Here is a 20621-nt window from a genome sequence, read left to right as displayed (position 1 = left end):
TGGGAAACTAAAGTGGAGGGGAAACAAAAATCTTGTCAGACAGGGGCCCCTGAATTCCTAGTGGCAGCCTTGGTCCCAGAAATACCAAACCCGCTCCAGTGCATGAGCACCCTATTACTGTGGCGTATTTGAGCCATTTGTAGCAGTGTATGACAGATATTACAATGTGAGCCTACTGCTGAATATTCACAGCTCCTCGCACTGCCCTAGCGCTCTATCATCTCCTCAGAAAGGAGAACCGCATAGCCGGCTGCTACCTCAGGACTACGCCCCACCCACCTACTGCACGGCCGTTAATCTAGTCTTCCCAGAATGAGTAACTGGATGCCAGCTAAAGCCAGGGAGATCCGGGGGGCGGGGCTTATAGGACTGACGTCCTCAGAGAGCCGTCTTTCTGCCGCTTATAGGCTGTTGAGTCATCCGAGTCATGACATCATCGTTGTCGCCGCCCCTAGTATATAAGCAGTTGCTTGCCCTTCTGTAAGCGCTCTACACAGTATGGCCGGCGATATTAGCTAGCGCTCGCTCAATCGCGTTCTCTGTAACAGGGGAATCGATATAACGGGAAATAAGAGACTGTACCGGAGAAACTTACTAGATCCATCACATACAGAAACACCTAACATCTACTACAAAGCCTAACGCCTCATAGAACCTTCCGACCGTAACACTAAGCCAAGAATATTCTAGATTTATTTAATCCTAAATCGTTTTTACCAAAAAAGTAAACCTATTCGGACGCGGGAGGAGAATTTATAGAAGCAGATATCTATTTTCCGTTTCTCGTTATTTTCTGCGTTGTTGGTGGGTCTCCGGCTGCCGGGGGAGATGGAGGAGAGCGGCGCGCACTTCTTTGAAGGCACCGAGAAGCTGCTGGAGGTCTGGTTCAGCCAGCAGGATGAGAGCAAAGGATCCGGAGACCTTCGGGACATCCCAAGGTGAGAAGGGGGGGGGGGGGTTCGTCATTATGTGCACCGTGACTGACGTATACCTGGAGCCGGGGGGATGCTGCTGCAGACCGGCTGCCCATGTGCTCTGCCGCCTGCCTGCCTGATGGGGGAGGGGACGTGGGGAGTATAAGGGAGGCAAGCGGGTCTGCCATTTTGTTTCTGCCCCTCTTGTCAGGCTGCGCAGCTGCATGTGAGGTGATGTGACGAGCCTCAGTGGCTGCTGTGACTATTTCATTCATTTGTGGTGCCGCATATAGAAGGCTGGGAACATATGGCGGTGCTTTCCGGGCACCTGTCTTGTCACATCACCCACCGCCATTTGTGTGTAATAAACCTATATGCTGAGGTGAAGAGTCGCCCCGGCTGTGAGGAGGAGGGTGGGGCCGCGGCTCCTGTACTCGCCACAGCTTTCCAGGCTCCGAGCATGTGCTTCATTTGCACACGTTGCCAAATGGCTTCCCTCTCATTGCCCTTATAAGGGGAGGCTACACAATGAGGTGATGCCCTGTATCCCAGGGAAGGGATCCATTTTTACCACTGCCCCATAGAGGTGCCTAGAAACCTGACACTGGCTGAGAGCCATAGACTGGTGTGTGTCGCAGTGCTGCTGGGGGTGACATGGAGATATATGACCTCTGCAGTACCTGGTATACGCCATTATTGATTTTACTAGAGAAGGACGGGACATGAGGCTTAGTATCCTCGTCACCACTAGTGAGGGGCCATTACTGACATACAGTCTCATAATTAAGTGGAAAGATTGTGATAACATATTTAGATTGCCACGCATGATAAAATAACGAACAACGCTTCCCTGTAAGCTTCTGTGGTAATCTATCTTCTCGGTGAAATTTCAGTGACTCTTCACATGAGGCAATCTTCTCATTGTGCTGTCTGACGAGACTACATTTAGATACCAAACCATAATTTTAAAAAGAATTGAACACCTTTCTAGTCTGAACAGAGGAATATCCCTGTAGAGAAATCTGCCCCAAACACACAGCAGTGAAGGAAAGGGCTGCCTGGTACCATTCATTGTCATGTTACCAGTCTTTAGTCATTATTTTAGTTATTTTTGCAGCCACTACCGTATAACGTTTAAGCACATTTTGCCTTGACTGGATTGATGGCAGTACACTGGAGTATTTTGGCATGAAAAGTGTGAGATTAAGATTTGGCCAAATGCCACGACTGCTTGTACAACATTAACTGGCTGGAGTTACTAGGTGCTGCATGTTAGGAAATACTGCTATGACTATCAAGTGTGTGCTTTTGTAGTAGATCGATTTACAAATCCAGTTTTGGAAATGGGCCTAAATGGTGAGCTGCATTTCTGAAGCCTTTGTAGTGTGATTCACTGAAATGGCAAGTCTGCTGCAGATACACGTGAGTTGCACTCGGCTGGCCCACCTCCTCTCCGTGGTAAAGCCTCCAGCAGCCAATAGGATTGGCGTCTGGATCTATGGAATGTGCTGTAACAGATACTGCTGCTGTTACACAAGCGAACACCCTCCTGCACTCCTCCGGCCTTTTATCTGGGATCAATCCTTACCACTAATGCATTGTGTTATAGTTATTGCAGATGCATGAATAAATGTTGGATTTTTGTTGATGTAGGGAAAAGCAACCATCACTTAAGGAAAGCTCCTCTGTCCAGATCTTTCCATGTTCCTTTTATAATTTTAGAACGTTCCTTAAATATGTGTCAGAAATTGGTTCCAGTTTTTATTGGCGGATCGGGACAACAGAATGAATTACTGCCTGTCTTCTGAGTATATGTGACCACTTGTAAAGCACTTTCCATACTGCATGTCTTTCAGTGTTATTGGTGGAAGCTTGTCTATAAGCAGATACTTTGACATATGTTGCCCATAGGTTCTAACGTGACAATAAATGTCAGCAGTAAAATTCCATACACCAAAAAGCTGACTCTTGTTGCCTAGAAGCACACTGTCAAACCCCTTTCAGTGGAAACAACCCAACCTGTTGCTGTAAGGCCAGAGAGATAGAACTATATTGGGTCCAGTCCATGTGCAGGCTGAATTTCCTGAACCAAATCCAGTGCTTGGGCAGGACACAGAACGTCACTGTTATATACTGTATGATGCAAGGAGTTTATTCTTTGCTATGGAACAGCAGTGCTGATCTATAATGATGACTATGGATGAGCGGACCCATTCAGAGCCCGTTCAATCAGCAATGTGTTCAGGTAACCGGAATGAACCACTAACACCTGCAATTTGGTGCTGGCAGTGATTGCAGCTGTTTACGCTTGAAATGCCAGCGGCATGTGTGTGGCTCCATATTTCCTAGGATTGTCATTCTGGCAGCATTTTAAAGGTTTTATGCGGTCCTTAATAGGAGGGGTTGGGCTCGAACTCCTAGCTGAAGTTCAGCTCAGGGACCCAACATAAATATTGCGATTTGGTCTGCTCATCACTAATGACAATATGGTTTTCTTGTCTAGAGGTCTTGCCGCAGCTCCTTGCATAATTTAATGGGCTTCACGGATAGTGCATTATCGTGCTAAGCCTTAAATATATTAAATGGAGGAGATACACAAAAACATTATCTGTTTAGCTTCTCCTGCTGCCTTGAGGTTACACTTTTCATTGTGACGGGTCTACTTTAAGGCTTGCCAAATAGTTATGCATTAGGCGTATGACCTTGTGGAAGCTTTTAGACTTCTAGGATACATTAACAGTACAAATGGGAAATAGGACTGGGAGTCTGCATCTTAGGAGCTGTACAAAGAAAGCAAATGCAGATTGCAGAATTATCTTGCGGGAAGATGCTTAAAAGCATTGCAGATAATCTTTGTAGGGTGCAGCTGCTATCGGGTGGATGATTTATACTGTACTGGTAATTTACCTTGGTAATTAGATCCTCACAACTTGTAACTAATGTGAAATAATACATTACACGTCATAGTGTATTCATTAAAACGGATGTATGAGAAAATTTGTACCCTTTGATGACATTTAAAGGGGAAAGTCATTTATGGTGTCATGACATGAATATGCCACAGATTGCCAATAGGTGATAGTCCCACATCTGGTAAGGTTTTGCTGTCCTACATTCGCATAAGCTTGAAGAATTCTGATAACTTTCCCTTTTTTTGTTTTAGGTTTGAGTGGGACAAACTTTTGGAGAATGTTCATTGTTTGATCATAAGTGTGACGAAAACTGACAAGCAGGAAGCTTATGTACTCAGGTAATATTAAAAGCTTCCATAGGCTCATAACATGTCAAATGTATTCTTGAAGTGGATTTGGTAACTTTCCTTGTTAGTTAGTCATTCTATGACCTCTTAATGGTATGCTGGTCATAATTGGTTCTATGATTCTGCTGTCTTCTTTTCTAGAGACATCTACTGTTGCGCATTGCATCTTCATTTTACCTTGTGTCCTGATACTTTACCTGGCATCCAGTGACATCAATAGGCAATCTACTTATCAATACGTCACAAGTTGTTAAGGAAACCTATAAGTCACAAGGTAGTATGGAGAGGGCTTGCAGGTGTTAACTCCTTGACTGCAACCTGTGAAGCTGTCAGCGGCAGACAAAATACAGTGGTGCGTGGGCTCAACAATGTTGGCTTTGATCATTGCTCCCCGTGACCTCATCGGGGGAAGAATGATCAATTGCCTTCTAAATGCTAAGGATCTGGAATAGTGTGCTAGTGGCACAGTATTACAGATCTATAGCAACTTTTCATATACAGCAATACAGCGCCCAAATGTCTGAAACACTTTTTTTGAAACTCATTTTATAATTTTTAGTAAGTGATCAAAAGTTTTTTTAATGTTTTTTTTTTTTTTTTTTAAATGTATTAAGCCTTTCAATGCCAGGTCTCTCGAAATTTGTTCTGTTATTGGCCCGAGCAATATTTACAATTTTGAAAAGATCAAAAATCAAAATTACAGCATAAAGATTTCTACTAAACCCTAACAAAACATATATTTTCATAAAGTGGATTCTTGCCCCATTTTCAAAATTGCATTAAAGGGGTTGTCTGACGGTTTTTAAAATTCTGGATTCTGGGTGGAATTTGGCTTATAGACAAGGTGACTGGCCACGCCCATCCACCCCTATTCCCAGCGCTGTAACATGCACTGAGATATCAGACAACCACTTTAAAGAGTTTATAGACATAGGCACCATTATGCAATTTTGATTGAAAGTGTAAAATTTTATATAAAAAAAAATTAGAAGTGACTGATGGCAAAAAAGTGCCCAAAACTGAGAATATTTAGCTTAACGTCTCCTAAATGTAATAAATGAATGTGTAGGTTTCAGGTACCTCATAGTCACATGTTCACATGAATAAATCCTCATAATATCACTAAAACTGAAATCTGCTTTTCAGTTAGAAATTCTAACAGTCACAACTTGCAAAATAAAAAAAATAAAATAGATTGTGGTAAAGGCACCCCTAAAATCTATATATTTTTTGAAAGCAAACACTCTGGTGATTTGTGTTTGTTTTAACAGTTGACAGCCTGTACCACCATCATGCAACTTTGACAAACACATTATTAAAAGAAAATACATTGAAAATATATATTTACATTCCTCACATCAAAGCAGAGGTTAGTACAAAAGGATCTAAAAATAACAAAGTGAACAGATGTATATATATTTATACCAATACACATAAACAAGAATTTACACTTCCAAGAATGCTAAAACATAAACCATGCAATATTTGGTTGCAATCCATAAATTTTAAAAAATATAGAATGTAAAAAGCGCCCATATGTCAAATTATATATAGATTTTTTTATTTTTCAGAAAACACTGCCTACCATGTACACAAAAATAATTTTCATTTTAAATGTGAATATCTCGATCGCACCTACAAACACAATTCTAGATTGATATGAAAGATAAGAATTTAGATGCCATAGATCAGGATCTGAAGAGAGGCTGTATCACATAGGTCCTTGGTCATATAGATAATTCCATGTAAGGACATATGAAATGCCTCCTTGGCAGGGAAAGGGTCAAAAAGCAATAAAACCTGTATGAATTTGGTATCCCTGTAATGATACTGACCCAAAGAATAATAAGGCCTGCAATTCAGTAATTCAATAAAAGTTAGATTTCTGATGTTGGGGAATGACAAATGGAAACCCAACAAAAGGACCAAAGGGGTTAAGTAACTCAGAACAGATCATATAAACCTGTATAGCAGTTAGTTGCCATTCTTCATTCTGCCATTCTCTTTTTAGGGGACATTTCACCAACTATACCAACACCAATTCTTTGCAACCTTTTATATCATTACCGCCATTATATTTGGCTGTCAGATGGACAGTGTCAGGTTGTTCCAGCCCAGTAGCATCCATCTTGGCAGTACAGAGCCTAGTAAGCATAGGCTCTGTACTGCCAAGATGGATGCTACTGGGCTGGAGAAACCTGACACTGTCAATCTGTCAATATAATAACCTTAATGTAGTTTTAGTATGCAATATGCGAATTAGGGGTTTTACTGTCAGATGGCTATTTCTGGGTGAAAGCAGACCACCAGGCTCAACCCATTCAACATCGCAGTTATGAAAAAGTAAATGATTGCATGGGAATGGTCGAGGCCAGAGAACAAAATTGCAACTATGGCAGAATCGGTGCAGCTGCACTTTAATGTATGCAAAGGGTTTGAGTTGAATGAGGTGGTGGATGTCTTCTAAGCCTGATGTTTAAAGTTACACCTTTTGATTACAGCCTGTAAGACAGCATGTAAGTTTTTTAATAAATGTATTTGGTTTTTTATAGTGAGAGTAGCATGTTTGTCTCCAAGAGACGTTTCATTTTGAAGACATGTGGTACCACCCTCTTACTGCAAGCACTGGTTCCCCTGTTGGAGCTCGCTAGAGAGTACTGTGGGTTTGATGACATTCAGGTAAGTTGGCAAAAAATTAGTCTCAGAAGTCAAGATAATGTAAGTAAAACAGGTACTTTATCTTTTTATAATTAAATGTGAACAGTTAGATTACAGGTAGGTTAGGATTTCCAAGTTTGGAGATGGAGCTCACTTAAAGTGGTTGAATGCATAAGAAAAATTATTTTTGCATCTGCATAAAATGTTTGGAATACCTTTTAGCTGTAATTGCAAAACAGGTTTTGGACCTTAAACCCCAGTTGCTAAGTGGCCTGCTGGCAGTTTAATAATCCCTAGCAGCCTGAGGGGGTTCCCTTAAAAAAAAAAAAAAAAAGTTGATAAATACCTTGTAACTGTTTAATCAATCAATAGGGGAATACAAAAAATCTTTATGAATGTCTCCAGTTTTTGTTATAAATTGGGTTATGCTTTAATGTATCTAAAATATCTCTCATAATACTGACTCAAAAAAGTGTTTATTGCATGGCCCGTACACCAAAATAAGATTTGGGGTGAGAAAGTATCAATAATAAATTAAAGCATGCAGGTAGTTAAAATAGTCTTGTATTATCCTAGGTACACATAAAGTGTATTGTTTCCAAAGTGAATTTTGTTACAGAATATTAAATGCATAGTGTTTTGTCTATATTGGGGCCTTTTCTTACATGATGCTCCTTTTTTCAGAACTTCTTTTATTCACGAAAAAATTTTATGAAGCCAGACCATCAGGAATACCCACACAGAAATTTCCAGGAAGAAGTTGAATTCCTAAATGAAATTTTTCCAAGTATGTGAAGAATATTAAACAATTCATTTTCTTCCCTTTGTTAATCACCTCCCTCCCCAAAGACCTTTGTAAGTGACAATGTAAGTCTTGCTGGCATTATGGTATATGCTTTAACCCACATGTATCATTTAATTTAGCTTAATTGTGCTACTGTTTTAGCATAAGAACTGGGCCAACTATTGAAGGTGCTTAGAGAATGTGCTCCCAGACAATAAACTCTGTTCTCCTTCTTGATCTGTCCTCTGCCTTTGACACTGTAGACCATTCTCTCCTGCTGCAGATGCTATGTTCATTTGGCATTACTGACATTGCCCTCTCCTGGATCTCCTCATACCTCGCCACCATCCCTCTGGCCTCGGACCCCTACTCCCCACCATTTACACCTCCGGCCTACGACATCTAAATAAGTCCCATTGCTTTAAAGGGGTATTCCAGGAATCAGCATAATTCATATAAAATGGGTGCTCAAAATATAAGCTAATATGTAATTAGTTGTTATAAAATCAAACTATTTAAGCTTGGTTTTGTGACTAATGACATTGAGTATTGTTGTATTCATTCATTTATATCGTCATGGGTTTTTGTGTCAGACCTTCATATTCCCTGGAATACCCCTTTAAATACCATTCCTATGCTGATGACATACAGATCTATATTTCTGGTCCAGAAATCTCCCCTCTTCTAGTCAGAATTCCTGTGTGTCTTATCAGCCATATCCTCCTTCTCTTCTAAAATGTGACATGGACTGAAAAGAACTCATAATCTTTCCTTCACCTAACACAGCCCTCCAACTACTCCTAACATCATGGCTACACACACTTCCAGTCCCTAAAGTCTGCTGCCTTGGAGTCATCTTTGACTTTGCCTCATCCTTTAAACATACAGGCCCTTACTACAATCTGCTGCCTCCATCTCAAGAACGTCTCTCGCGTCCGATCCTTCCTCAATCCAGAGTCCACAAAGTTACTAGTCTATGCCCTCATAATCTCCCACTTAAACTACTGCAACATTCTTCTCTGTGGGCTTCCAGATAACTCTCTAAAGCCCCCCTCCCCAATCTATCCTTCACTCTGCTGCCCGGCTAATCCATGTCATCTTGCTGCTTTTTTGCCTCTCCTCTCTGCCAGTCTTTCCACTGGTTACCCATTGCACAGTGAATTAATTTTAAAATGCTAACCATGACCTACAAAAGCCGTCCACAACCTGTCCCCTCCATATATCTCTGAACTCATCAGCCAATACCTTTCCTCACAGGGCCTTCATCTTCACTCTATTACCATCTGTTCTTCTCGCAACAGTCTCCAGGACTTCTCCCGTGCATCTTCAATACTCTGGAACTCTCTACCAAAAATATTTTTAAATCTATACTGTTGTGTATTCAATTTTACTATTCTATCAGAAAAAGGGAAAAACTAATGAAAACAAGCATTACACCCCCTATCAATCGGTCTTCCCCAGTTTATTTTGAACAGTGAAGAGTCCTGAACTGAAGCCTATCCTGAATGTGACATCTGATGTATTTAAGCATCAATGGGTGATCATGCTAAAATTGGAGTTTTAATGTTAATGTTCACTTTTGCTTTATACTAAGTTTTACTATTCATTTCTATTTAATTTGCTAGTTTGTTAATAAGCCACTAAACAGAAATTTTCTATGAAATGTCTCTTTTCAGATGGTGCAGCTTATTGCATGGGGCGCATGAATTCTGATTGCTGGTAAGTTTGAGACCCGATGGTTATTTTTCCTGGTTGGTGTGGGAATACTGGGTGACTGCCATATGACAGTTGGAGGGTTTTCATCAGGTTTCCTCCCCCCCACCCTAATTTGCAACATTTTTTTTATTTTAAGGTACTTGTATACACTGGATGTTCCAGATGGGTTTGTCATCAACCAGCCAGATCAGACACTGGAAATTTTAATGAGTGAGCTTGACCCAGAGATCATGGACCAGTTCTACATGAAAGATGGTGTTACTGCAAATGATGTCACTCGTGTAAGTTGCATTTAACGTGCACATTGCTGAGAGCAGCATATGACAAAATAGTCACGAATCTCTGACGTATAAAGATTTATGATCATTGGATTAAGGGTACATTCACATGGTCATTATGGGGCAGTGATCATGCAAAGGGATCATCCCCTCCTCCTCCCAAACCTGTGCTCATCCAGGATCTGCTCCAGGCGAGCATGCAGCCATCTAAATCCACCCTAAAATACTGACTAAATCCTAGACGCTTAAAGGAAATCTATAATTGAAATCAAGCATAATGAACCAGAGACACTTAACAGAGACGCCTAACTTACACTTATAAATCCTGGCAAAGTGACTCTGGTATTCTTCTATTTATCTATGTTAGACTTCCTTCTAAAATCAACTTTAAAAATTATGCGAATAGCCATGCTAAGCTTCACAGTGTTTCACTGTGCAGTACTTTCAGAAATACAGGACTGGAGAAATCACATGTTTGTGTGAAAGGGCCTAAGGCTGCATTCAGATGAATGTATGAAAACGGTTGTATATACGGGTAGTATATGGCCCCATTCATTTCAATGGGCAATAGGGCCCTCCATTGAATAGCCATATTGTGCAGCATACCATGATGTTTTTGAGACATAAAAAAATATACAGCTTTTCCTATTTTCTCATGTATTTCCATATAAAATATTCTAATTGTACTACATTCAATTCCATTGTCTTGCATTTGATTAAAGTGTTTTTTTTTGTTTGTTTGTTTTTTAGATGAGTGGAATTCGTGACCTGATACCAGGTTCTGTCATTGATGCTACAATGTTCAGTCCTTGTGGTTATTCAATGAATGGGATGAAATCTGATGTATGTATCACATACTGTAGTTTGATTTATTTTTTAACTTGCAATTGCATTTATTTTCTGCTTTGCTTAATTTTTAATTTTTTTTTCTGTAGGGAACTTACTGGACCATTCACATAACTCCAGAGCCAGAATTTTCCTATGTTAGCTTTGAAACTAACATGTCACAAACTACTTATGATGACCTCATTAGTAAAGTTGTGGATGTTTTTAAGCCAAGGAAATTTGTGACCACCCTTTTTGTTAATCAGGTAAAGGGTTTTCCTGTTTTTTGTGTTTTTTTTTTTAAAGGGGGTTAGAGCATCACTGGCTAAAACTCCCTATCGGGGAAACTTAAAATCAGCTATCTTAATGTGGGTCAGGTATTGTACGTCTCCTCCTTTTTTTTTTAAATAAATACGCCTTTGTAGGTGTATAGTCTTTAAAGGCCATGTTTACCTTTTCCAAGATGGAAAAGAAAACTTTGCCTCCTAGTGGTACCTTACTTGGGAGGCAGCTACCTATAGCTCAATGCCCAACCTTTGAGAAACCTTGAGACTTTTTGGGTAATTTAATGTAATTTTCTTGGAAAAGATCTTGATAAATCCCCACATTATGGTGAATTCTGTTTCTAAATGAATGATGGACTGCAGCCCAGTACTTTTTTTTTTGTTATAACAAAACAACTTAACAAAAAAAGTAAATACAAAAAGAATAGTCAGACATTGCAATATTACAGTATAGTAGCCGCACACTTCATGGTTTTACAAAGTTGTTATTGTAGGCGTATGAACCCGCAGGCTGCTAGATATGTTACAACCTAACCTGTGAATCTTTATATAGAAATGATGAAAGAACAGTTTACTTCAGTCCCTTTGGTAACTAGCGTAGATAACAGATTATCAGGGTCCTTTGATGTGTACCTTCAAAAAAAGAATGAAATGGATATTGTGTGATGTGGTTTGTGAAGTTTAGGAAAGGCTTAATATACTCAATATAATAAATGAAGTAGCATGGGGGGGGGGGGGGCTGGAGCCATATGTTTACAGTATATACTTGAGTATAAGCTGACCCGAGTATAAGCGGAGACCCCTAGTTTTACCACAAAAACCTGGGAAAACCTATTGACTCGAGTATAAGCCGAGGGTGGAAAATGCATTGGTTGCAGCCTGCCCCAGTATGCAGCCGCTCCCCCGTGGTAGAGAGAGAGGTTTTTTTTGTTTTTTTTTTAAATCAACTAAACTCCCCTTTCCGGCAGCCCCCTCAGGTCTTCTGCACGATCCACCCAGCAGCAGCGGCAGCTCCGATGTCAACAGACTTCAAGCTCTGCCGGCACACACAATAACATGTGAAGTCACATGGAGCTGCTGCTGCCGGGCGGGTCGCGCAGAAGACCTGAGGGGGCTGCCGGAAAGGTGAGTTTAGAGATATATATATATATATATATATATATATATATATATATATATATATATATATATTATATTATATTATATTATATTATATTATATTATATTATATTATATTATATTTTTAATCAACTATCTCTACCAGGGGGGAGCGGTGCCCGACAGAAAGGTGAGTTTTGGGTTTTTTTTGTTTTTTTTTTACTCGAGTTTAAGACAAGTTTGAGTTTTTCAGCACATTTTTTTGTGCTGAAAAACTCTGCTTATACTAGAGTACATACGGTATTTTTCCAGTTTTAGTGAGTTGCACTACAGAATTCTGCAATGGTCGGGGGGGTGGGGGGGTCATTATGCCAGGCTTTTGAGTTTTTTCTTTCTCGCTGAATATTTTTAAAGTCTAGTCAAAGGTCTTATTTGGAGAGTGTTTCAATATTGCCTTTATTGTTCATGTGTGTGTAAATGTAGGCAAAACTCTCTGCTTTGTTTTTTAGAGTTCCAAATGTCGCACAGCATTCAGTTGTGCTCAGAAGATTGAAGGTTTCAAGCGACTTGATCGGCAGTTTGCGCAATTCAACGATTATAATTTTGTTTTCACCAGTTTTGCAAAGATCCAGCCACAGCAGAGTTGATTAGAAAACATGAAAAAAAAACGCAAAAAGAAATTAAATACAAGAGGTGGTGGGTGCTTGCTAGCTAATGTTGCCAGGGCCCTTGGTTTCCACTACCATCACCTTATAGTTAAAGGAAGCCCTGCATATAATCCTAGTATGAGTTTGAATTATATCCATTATTGTATTAAGGAGTTAGATAACTTGCATGAACGCTCCCTCCTGTGTGTAGATATTCAATGCCACTCTTGCTGTGAAATTGAAGTGCATGTAGAAAAGGTTAACACATACAGTTCTAGATTCTATAATTGTAAAAATGCACCTAGGTCAACCCACAGCATCGTTTTTCTACAGGTATCACCAAAAATTTCACACAGACAAGGCTTTCGTCCACATTAGCTCATGTTTTAGAGCTTTTTTAACATCTGAACTACAGGATTACATGTGTGCTGTTTCATCACTGGACCATATTTTCTGGCTATAAAAAAAAGTTTTTCACAAATAAAAATTATATTGCGCATAATTTTAAAGCCTGACTAATTTTGGGTTATGTCATTAATTTTCTTCTTTTTTTTTTCTTCCAAATTTCAATTTTATCTGGAACCTTTAAGTACAAGTTTTGTAAAACTTTTCCCATTCAGATGCTGAGTTGTACTGTAACACTGGTTGATGGTGACTTATAGCTTCTGTAGTCTTGAGTGTACTGACGTTTTGTGCCAGTATTGGCCTTGATCCTACAGTGTAAAACTTGCAGTAACAGCCTGTTTGAGTGGTATATTAACAATCTGCTCTAAAGCTGTCATATCTCACAAACAGAAAAGCCTTTTCCTTGTACCCCTGTGACAATATGCATGTGACTACTATTCTGTGTTTTACAGTGATGTGACCTCATCTGCTCGCTCTTGTGTAAATGTGTAGTGGTGACTTTTACCATATGTAAGTTTAAAACATGGAGAATCTGGGACTTGTCTTATGGTAAATCTAGCTGCACAGTACAGACTTTCAGAAATTTTGTTTAGGATTTGCAGCTCTGATAAAACAATTGTTTCATTATCTTTGTCTTAATGTATCCTTTCTGGATATGTCACTTCCTTGTACCTCACACTTGTTTATAGTGTATACGTATGCTTTTACTACCAAGGCATTGGATACACTAATAGGGCCAAAAATCTGTTCTGCAGTTTTGGCAATTTCTGACTGTCTGGAGCTTGCTGTTCTTTTCTACCAAATCTGGTTTATTCATCTAAAAAGCCTGTGCTGGCCATAGCAACACTTTCTAATCACAGATATGAGGTGAACGTAATCCATACTGGCACACAATCTGCTGGTTTCTCTAATGGCTGCTTATCCTGGTGTTTTCTAAAACATTTCTAGCTAAAAACGTATTGACATTTTTTTTATAAATAACTTCACTTGCTGATACTCCACTTGTATGGTTTTTGGTCCAAATGCTAAATATCTGTGTATTTTCAGCAGAGATTAAATACATTGAAAATGTTCAAACAAAGTATGGTAACTCAACAGGAAATCTGCTAGGGAGGTGCATAAGATAATGTGAAGTAGAGAGAACCTGCACAGCAGCAAGTAACTTGCATTAATGAAAGGCTTAAGAACTGGCTGAGAAACTATATTGTATGAGGTAAATTGGCCAACCCCTAATGTGTTTTGTAATGTGTGGGGACCAGGATGGTAAATCAACTAATATCCTGGCCAATTCCTTTTAAGTGATTTGTCAACTTTCTGCACATAAATGTCATTAAAATATATAACAATAACATTTATTTGCGGATACTGAACAACCCCTTAAAATCAAAACTGAATCTGCTAATCTGTAAACATTGAGCTTCATTCAAGAAGTGGGAGGCTTTCCAATCCTAGACATTTTGTAACTAATATAAAGTAACACAAGCCGTAAAAGCCACCTTTCCAATCCCCTGCTATGGTGTCCCTGACGAGAGGCTGAGTGCATACAGCAGTCACATGTCTGTGTCCCACATTACTCAAGCCTATTTGTAGGGACTGAGTATATACTTGATTTACACTTTTTGTCCTATCCCATTGTTGGCTGCTTGTATAAAATGTCATGAGCTTGTGAAGCTTAATCGCCACTTGAATAGAATTTGAGTACCTAATCTGTAACTGGTGCTCATTTTTGAGGACCAATTTTTTGAAATGGTGTTCTTTTTTTTTTTTTTTGTTTTGTTTTTTACTCTTATATAATATAACCTGATCCTCTAAAGCCTCCATCCAAGCCAGTATAGGTAAGACTACATGCACATGAACATTTTTTTTTCCAACACTTGCATGGTACCATATCTTTCTATAGATTCATACACAGGTTTAGTTTTTGCAGCCTATGTATGAGCAGACTGTGCAAGCCACAAATTATGGAGACTGTTCCATTCCTTTCTGTGTTTGTACCCCAGGCACTATTTTTCTACTGTCCTTGGCATGTGAGCGAGGCTTACTCGTGGATGACATGTGCCTCAAAAACAGCACAAGCTTGTGTGCAGGTAGCCTTAGACTTGAGGTGCAGTCACACATGGCACTTGCGATGCGCTTGTAAACTAAATGCAAGTGCCCAGGGGTGGGCAACGGGGCCCCCTTCGCGTATGGGTTTACATGGATGGAGACGCATGATTGGTAGCTGGCTCCTCGTTGCATTGGCAACGCAAGCGCCACATGTGACTGCACCCTTAGCTGGTTTGGACACTTGGCATTTGTTTACCTGGGGGAGGGGCGGCCCTCCCTGCTGAATGTGATTAGGAGGAACAGATTATGTTGGTCAGTTGCAGACTATTTATGTCTAAATTATGCTTCTATAATGCCTAACAATAAATGCATAGTAATATATGTGGATGACCTGTTTGGAAAATATGGGAGAGTTAACTGCATTTTAGGTTCCTTAGTTTGATGAGATGATTAAATGGTTTCTTATTTTTCTCTAAGTTTGATTTTTGAAATGAACTGTACTGAAATATCTGTACCTCAAGCCTAAATGCTTCAATAAAAATGCTTAAATCACCTTGATCTTTCAATCTGTTGAGACCACCTCGGGCCCCCACCCACAGCTGCTTTTACCTACAATGTTAGGCCAGATCACATCTCCATTAGGTTGGCGGCACACATGGCGTTTTGAACCTGTTTTTGGGCTGTTTGTAAGCAGTCCGGTAAACACCTGCGTTTTTTTAAACGCATCAGTTTTTACGTTTTTTCCAATTATATTAATGAGGATAATTGGAAAATGGTCAAAAAACGCAAGTGTTTTTTAAGACTGCTTTAAAAAACGGCCTAAAAATTATTTAATCGCCACGTATGCCGCCAACCTGACTGTTCTAATGTGGCGTCTACATTGCATTTACAAATTGCAAACATTAACATGGTATTTATGCTAATGTTGGCGCCTGTACTTACATTGTGTTAACAGCAATGTAATTGGGCAAATCTCTTCTCAGCTGTTGTATAGCATTTAGAATGCAATGTAAACGCCATGTGCGAATGCAAACTTGTGTCTTCTGGTTTTGGCAGAGCATGTGCAAGTCTTTCCAGGAACTGCACATTGACAAGACTTGGTGGTTATTTTGAAACACTGAAGACCTAACCAAAATGTGATGTGGTCCTTACATTTGGCAGGATCTTACAACAGTTTTTTTTATAGGAGTTCTTTTACACTTAAAGGGAACCTGTAAGTTCGCATGTTTTGAGACAAGAGCGCAGGAGGAGACCAAGAACAAGGCTGGGCTGGTACCAACTCCGCTGTGGTAAGGAGGTAGGAGTTACCTGACAAGGCAGCCAGGAGGGTGGATAATTGCTTGACTACTGTTCCCTGAAAACCCTGCCCCCTGCCTGGTTACTCTCCATGCATATAACTACATTTTTCAGAATAAAGGTAGCATTGGACATTGATAAACACATGTTGAAATCATTTTACATTTGCTGGTTTATAAGCAGTTTCCCTGGTGACAGGTTCCTTTTAGAGGTACTGTGCCTGAATGTATTGTAAAAAGTGTTTTCAGCTTTTACATGTATTACAAAATATGCAGCCATACTGAGAACTTCCTTTAATGGTTGCTGGTTCCCCCTGCTGGTAGCTGTGCCCATCCTCTATTTCTGCTGCTCTGGCCAAGTCTTAGCACAAGGATTCAGCTTCTGCACTACAGATTCCTCCACCAGCTCACAGCTCTTCTACGCACTGAGATTAGCTGACACACTGCAGCCAATAGGAAGTGAGTATTGGTGGGGCAGAGTGCTTCGCCATTTACACCAGTTTACGCTGAGATCCTCACCATTGCTTACAGCAGCACATGCAAGGTAAATGCAGCCAGACAAAATTAGCTGCTGCATAGTGGACAGTCCTCCCCTAATATTTCTACCCTCCTAGGCAACCATTACTCAGGTGACAGAGGCTGCAGAGATAATACAGTTCTGACATCTGCAGTCCTCCATTACTGATGGCTCCTCCACTGTACCCTAAAGAGCCCCCCCCCCCCCCCGACTAACAGGAAAGTAGCCAGAGTTCAACAACATGTGAGAATCTGTCACCTATTTATCGAACTCCTATTTCCTAGCTACAGTACCTACAAGTAGTATTCAACCCCCTGCAGATTTAGCAGGTTTGATAAGAAGCAAATAAGTTAGAGCCTTCAAACAAGAGCAGGATTTATTAACAGATGCATACATCTTACAAACCAAAAAGTTATGTTGCTCAGTTAAATTTTAATACATTTTAAACATAAAAGTATGGGTCAATTATTATTCAACCCCTCAAACCACCAGAATTCTGTTTGGTTCCCCTAAAGTATTAAGAAGTAGTTCAGGCACAAAGAACAATGAGCTTCACATGTTTGGATTAATTATCTGTTCCAGCCTTTTCTGACTATTTAAGACCCTCCCCAAACTTGTGAACAGCACTCATACATGGTCAACATGGGAAAGACAAAGGAGCATTCCAAGACCATTAGAGACAAGATCGTGGAGGGTCACAAGGCTGGCAAGGGGTACAAAACCCTTTCCAAGGAGTTGGGGCCTACCTGTCTCCACTGTTGAGAGCATCATCTGGAAGTGGAAGGCTTATGGAACTACTGTTAGCCTTCAACTGCCTGGACAACCTTTGAAAGTTTCCTCCCGTGCTGAGGCCAGGCTTGTCCGAAGAGTCAAGGCTAACCCAAGGACAACAAGGAAGGAGCTCCGGGAAGATCTCATGGCAGCTGGGACATTGGATTCAGTCAATACCATAAGTAACGTACTCCACCGCAATGGTCTCCGTTCCAGATGAGCACGTAAGGTACCTTTACTTTCAAAGCGTCATGTCAAGGCTCGTTTAGTTTGCTCATGATCACTTGGAGAACTCTGAAGTAGAAGAGTGAAGAAATCAGGTGATACGTTTTTGAGGCTAACTGAGTATACTAGAATACTAGTTCTCTTCGTCAGACATGATGTTATGAGGACTCTGAGGCAGACTGGTTCAAGGTTCTCTGGTCTGATGAGACCAAGATCGAGATCTTTGGTGCCAAACACACACGTGACGTTTGGAGACTGGATGGCACTGCATACGACCCCGAGAATACCATCCCTACAGTCAAGCATGGTGGTGGCAGTATCATGCTGTGGGGCTGCTTCTCAGCCAAGGGGCCTGGCCATCTGGTCCGCATCCATGGGAAGATGGATAGCACGGCCTACTTGGAGATTTTGGCCAAGAACCTCCGCTCCTCCATCAAGGATCTTAAGATGCGTCGTCATTTCATCTTCCAACAAGACAATGACCCAAAGCACACACCAAGAAAACCAAGGCCTGGTTCAAGAAGGAAAAAATCAAGGTGTTGCAGCGGCCTAGTCAGTCTCCTGACCTTAACCCAATTGAAAACTTGTGGAAGGAGCTCAAGATTAAAGTCCACATGAGACACCCAAAGAACCTAGAAAACTTGGAGAAGATCTGCATGGAGGAGCGGACCAAGATAACTCCAGAGACCTGAGGCCTGATCAGGTCTTATAAAAGACGATTATTAGCTGTAATTGCAAACAAGGGTTATTCAACAAAATATTAAACCTAGGGGTTGAATAATAATTGACCCATACTTTCATGTTTAAAACTTATTAAAATATAACTAAGCAACATAACCTTTTGGTTTGTAAGATGTATGCATCAGTTAATAAATCCTGCTCTTGTTTGAAGGCTCTAAATTATTTGCTTCCTATCAAACCTGCTAAATCTGCAGGGGGTTGAATACTACTTTTGGCACTGTATGTAGCAATCTCTTTTCATAATACAAATGGTCACATTTATCAGAACTTATATGCCTATAAACAGGCATACAAGCTGGGATTTAGTTGTACTTCCTGGCAAAGAGCCAGGAATTTTGGACTCTACGCCAGTTGGGTTCGGATAAGGAGGTGCAGTGGGTCTTGGCGTTGCATATAGCCTGGTGTAAACATGCTCTGGCGGCACAGTGCATCGCTGTGCTGCACTGCTGTCCTCGGGGATTTATCAAGAGGCCAGAGTCCCCTGATAGATCTGGTGGGAGGAACACCGTATGTTGGCGCATTTAGCACCAACGTATAATAAATGTGCCCCATAGTGTGCAATTATTTTCCCCTTTACTACACTTCCATGCCAAGGTGCATGGACGGGTGTGAAGGGAGCTGGGTGTTTTGCGCCAATTCATATATGTGTGTATATACGCATGCTGTATGAGTTTTTTTTACTGTACAAGTGTGACTATATATGTGTACACATGTGTGGCACCATTCTGTGCCATACATCTGGAGAGGATAGAGCATGCTCTATGTTCTCACAAGTGTGCGGCTGTGCGCTGCTTTTTCCTATGGATCGTGGAGGGGTCTCCGCTGTATGAATGCACCCTGAATGTGTATAACTCAGCGCCGCTGCACCTGACCAACTGGCAAAATGGTTAATAAAAAAAGCAATCATTAGGATGTACAATCTCTAAAATGGTATTGACGGAAACATTATATTAAGCTACATTCACACACACGTATGGGGGACGTACATAAGGCCCATGTATATATACAGTGTGTATACGTCCCCCATAGCCGGCAATGGGCGCACCGTATACGTGCGGCACCGTACCGCTCCATAGCCGGGAGAATCCTTCTCTGGAATATGGGACATGCTCAATGTTCCTCTATGGAGAGGGAAGTGGGTGAGCAGCGCCCTCCTCCTCTCCCCAGGGCGAACGCCTGTGTGAATGTAGCCTTATCCTGCAAAAAATTATACTTTAAAAAGCTCCTATGAAATAGTCCTACATATATGTTAGAATATTTGGTATCTCCCTGATCGTATTGACCTAAAGATTAAAGAGGAGATATAATATGGAATGCACAGTAACAGACGTAAAACAGACCACAAGAAAATGGTGCAATTGCGTTTTGTTTGTTTTTTTGTCAATTGTTCTGCAAATGGAATTTATTTCCACTTTTCCGGTACACAGCATGGAATATTAAATGCTTCCACTACCAAGTATAATTTGTACTGCACATAAGGCTGTGTTCACACTGCAAATTTTCTTTTCTGTTGTAATGATACGGCAGCTGCAGTGACCTGCTTGAAGTAGGAGATGCTGTGTGTTTTCATCTCCTGCTCCATGTAGTGGGGAACGGAGCCGACAGCTCATCGCTATCTATGTCCTGAGGACGTAGATAGTGATGAGATTGTGGAGATTTGCCCGCACGGTTGTACGAGTGTCCCACTGACCCGGGACATTCAGGGCACAGGCCAAAAGATATACACACACATACCACCAGTCAGTCCTTGGTGTAGTATATGTTACATTTTATGAGAAAAAAAAATCTAATTTATAACATCCCTTATAGTAAAACAGTATATATTGCCTCCAGCAGCCAGTCCTAGCTCAACTTTATATTTTTTGTACAGATTTTTAAAATTTATAGCTGAGCTGTGACTGGTTATAACCATGTGTGTCAGGGCGTTGGTAGGTGACCAACGGGTAGGTGGCCAATGAGTTGTGGAATAACTGCCGCTATAAGTGCTGTGCATGTGCCCTGCTAGGCCCCTCCCACACCTGCTTCTGTGAGAAACAGAATAGAAGCTGAATAGGCATCATAATAACAAATAGAGAGGTACTTCAATTCCAGGCAACCATTTTGAATAGCTTTTTGAAATAGCTCTTTGGGAGCTTCTTCAAATAATTTGTTTCGAGGC

General features: G+C 40.6%; 1 protein-coding gene across 2 annotated transcripts; it reads left to right on the top strand.

Moving 5' to 3' along the window:
• Positions 1–471: 471 nt before the first annotated feature.
• AMD1 (adenosylmethionine decarboxylase 1) lies at positions 472–15467 on the top strand. 2 transcript variants are annotated; one of them, XM_072141783.1, is made up of 9 exons: positions 472–938; positions 4078–4164; positions 6726–6852; positions 7516–7618; positions 9292–9334; positions 9468–9612; positions 10360–10452; positions 10545–10700; positions 12326–15467. In XM_072141783.1, the coding sequence occupies exons 1-9, from the start codon at positions 829–831 to the stop codon at positions 12461–12463; spliced, it is 1002 nt and encodes a 333-aa protein (XP_071997884.1). In that variant the 5' UTR covers positions 472–828; the 3' UTR covers positions 12464–15467. The 2 variants fall into 2 exon arrangements, with proteins under 2 accessions (XP_071997884.1, XP_071997885.1); XM_072141784.1 differs by lacking the exons at positions 472–938; positions 4078–4164 and adding an exon at positions 4315–4447.
• The last annotated feature ends 5154 nt before the right edge of the window (positions 15468–20621 follow it).

This window comes from Engystomops pustulosus, chromosome 3, assembly GCF_040894005.1.
Source record: "Engystomops pustulosus chromosome 3, aEngPut4.maternal, whole genome shotgun sequence".
Lineage (NCBI taxonomy): Eukaryota > Metazoa > Chordata > Amphibia > Anura > Leptodactylidae > Engystomops > Engystomops pustulosus.
The sequence above is the reverse complement of the archived record's forward strand: the minus strand, read 5'-3'. Positions and strand labels throughout refer to the sequence as shown.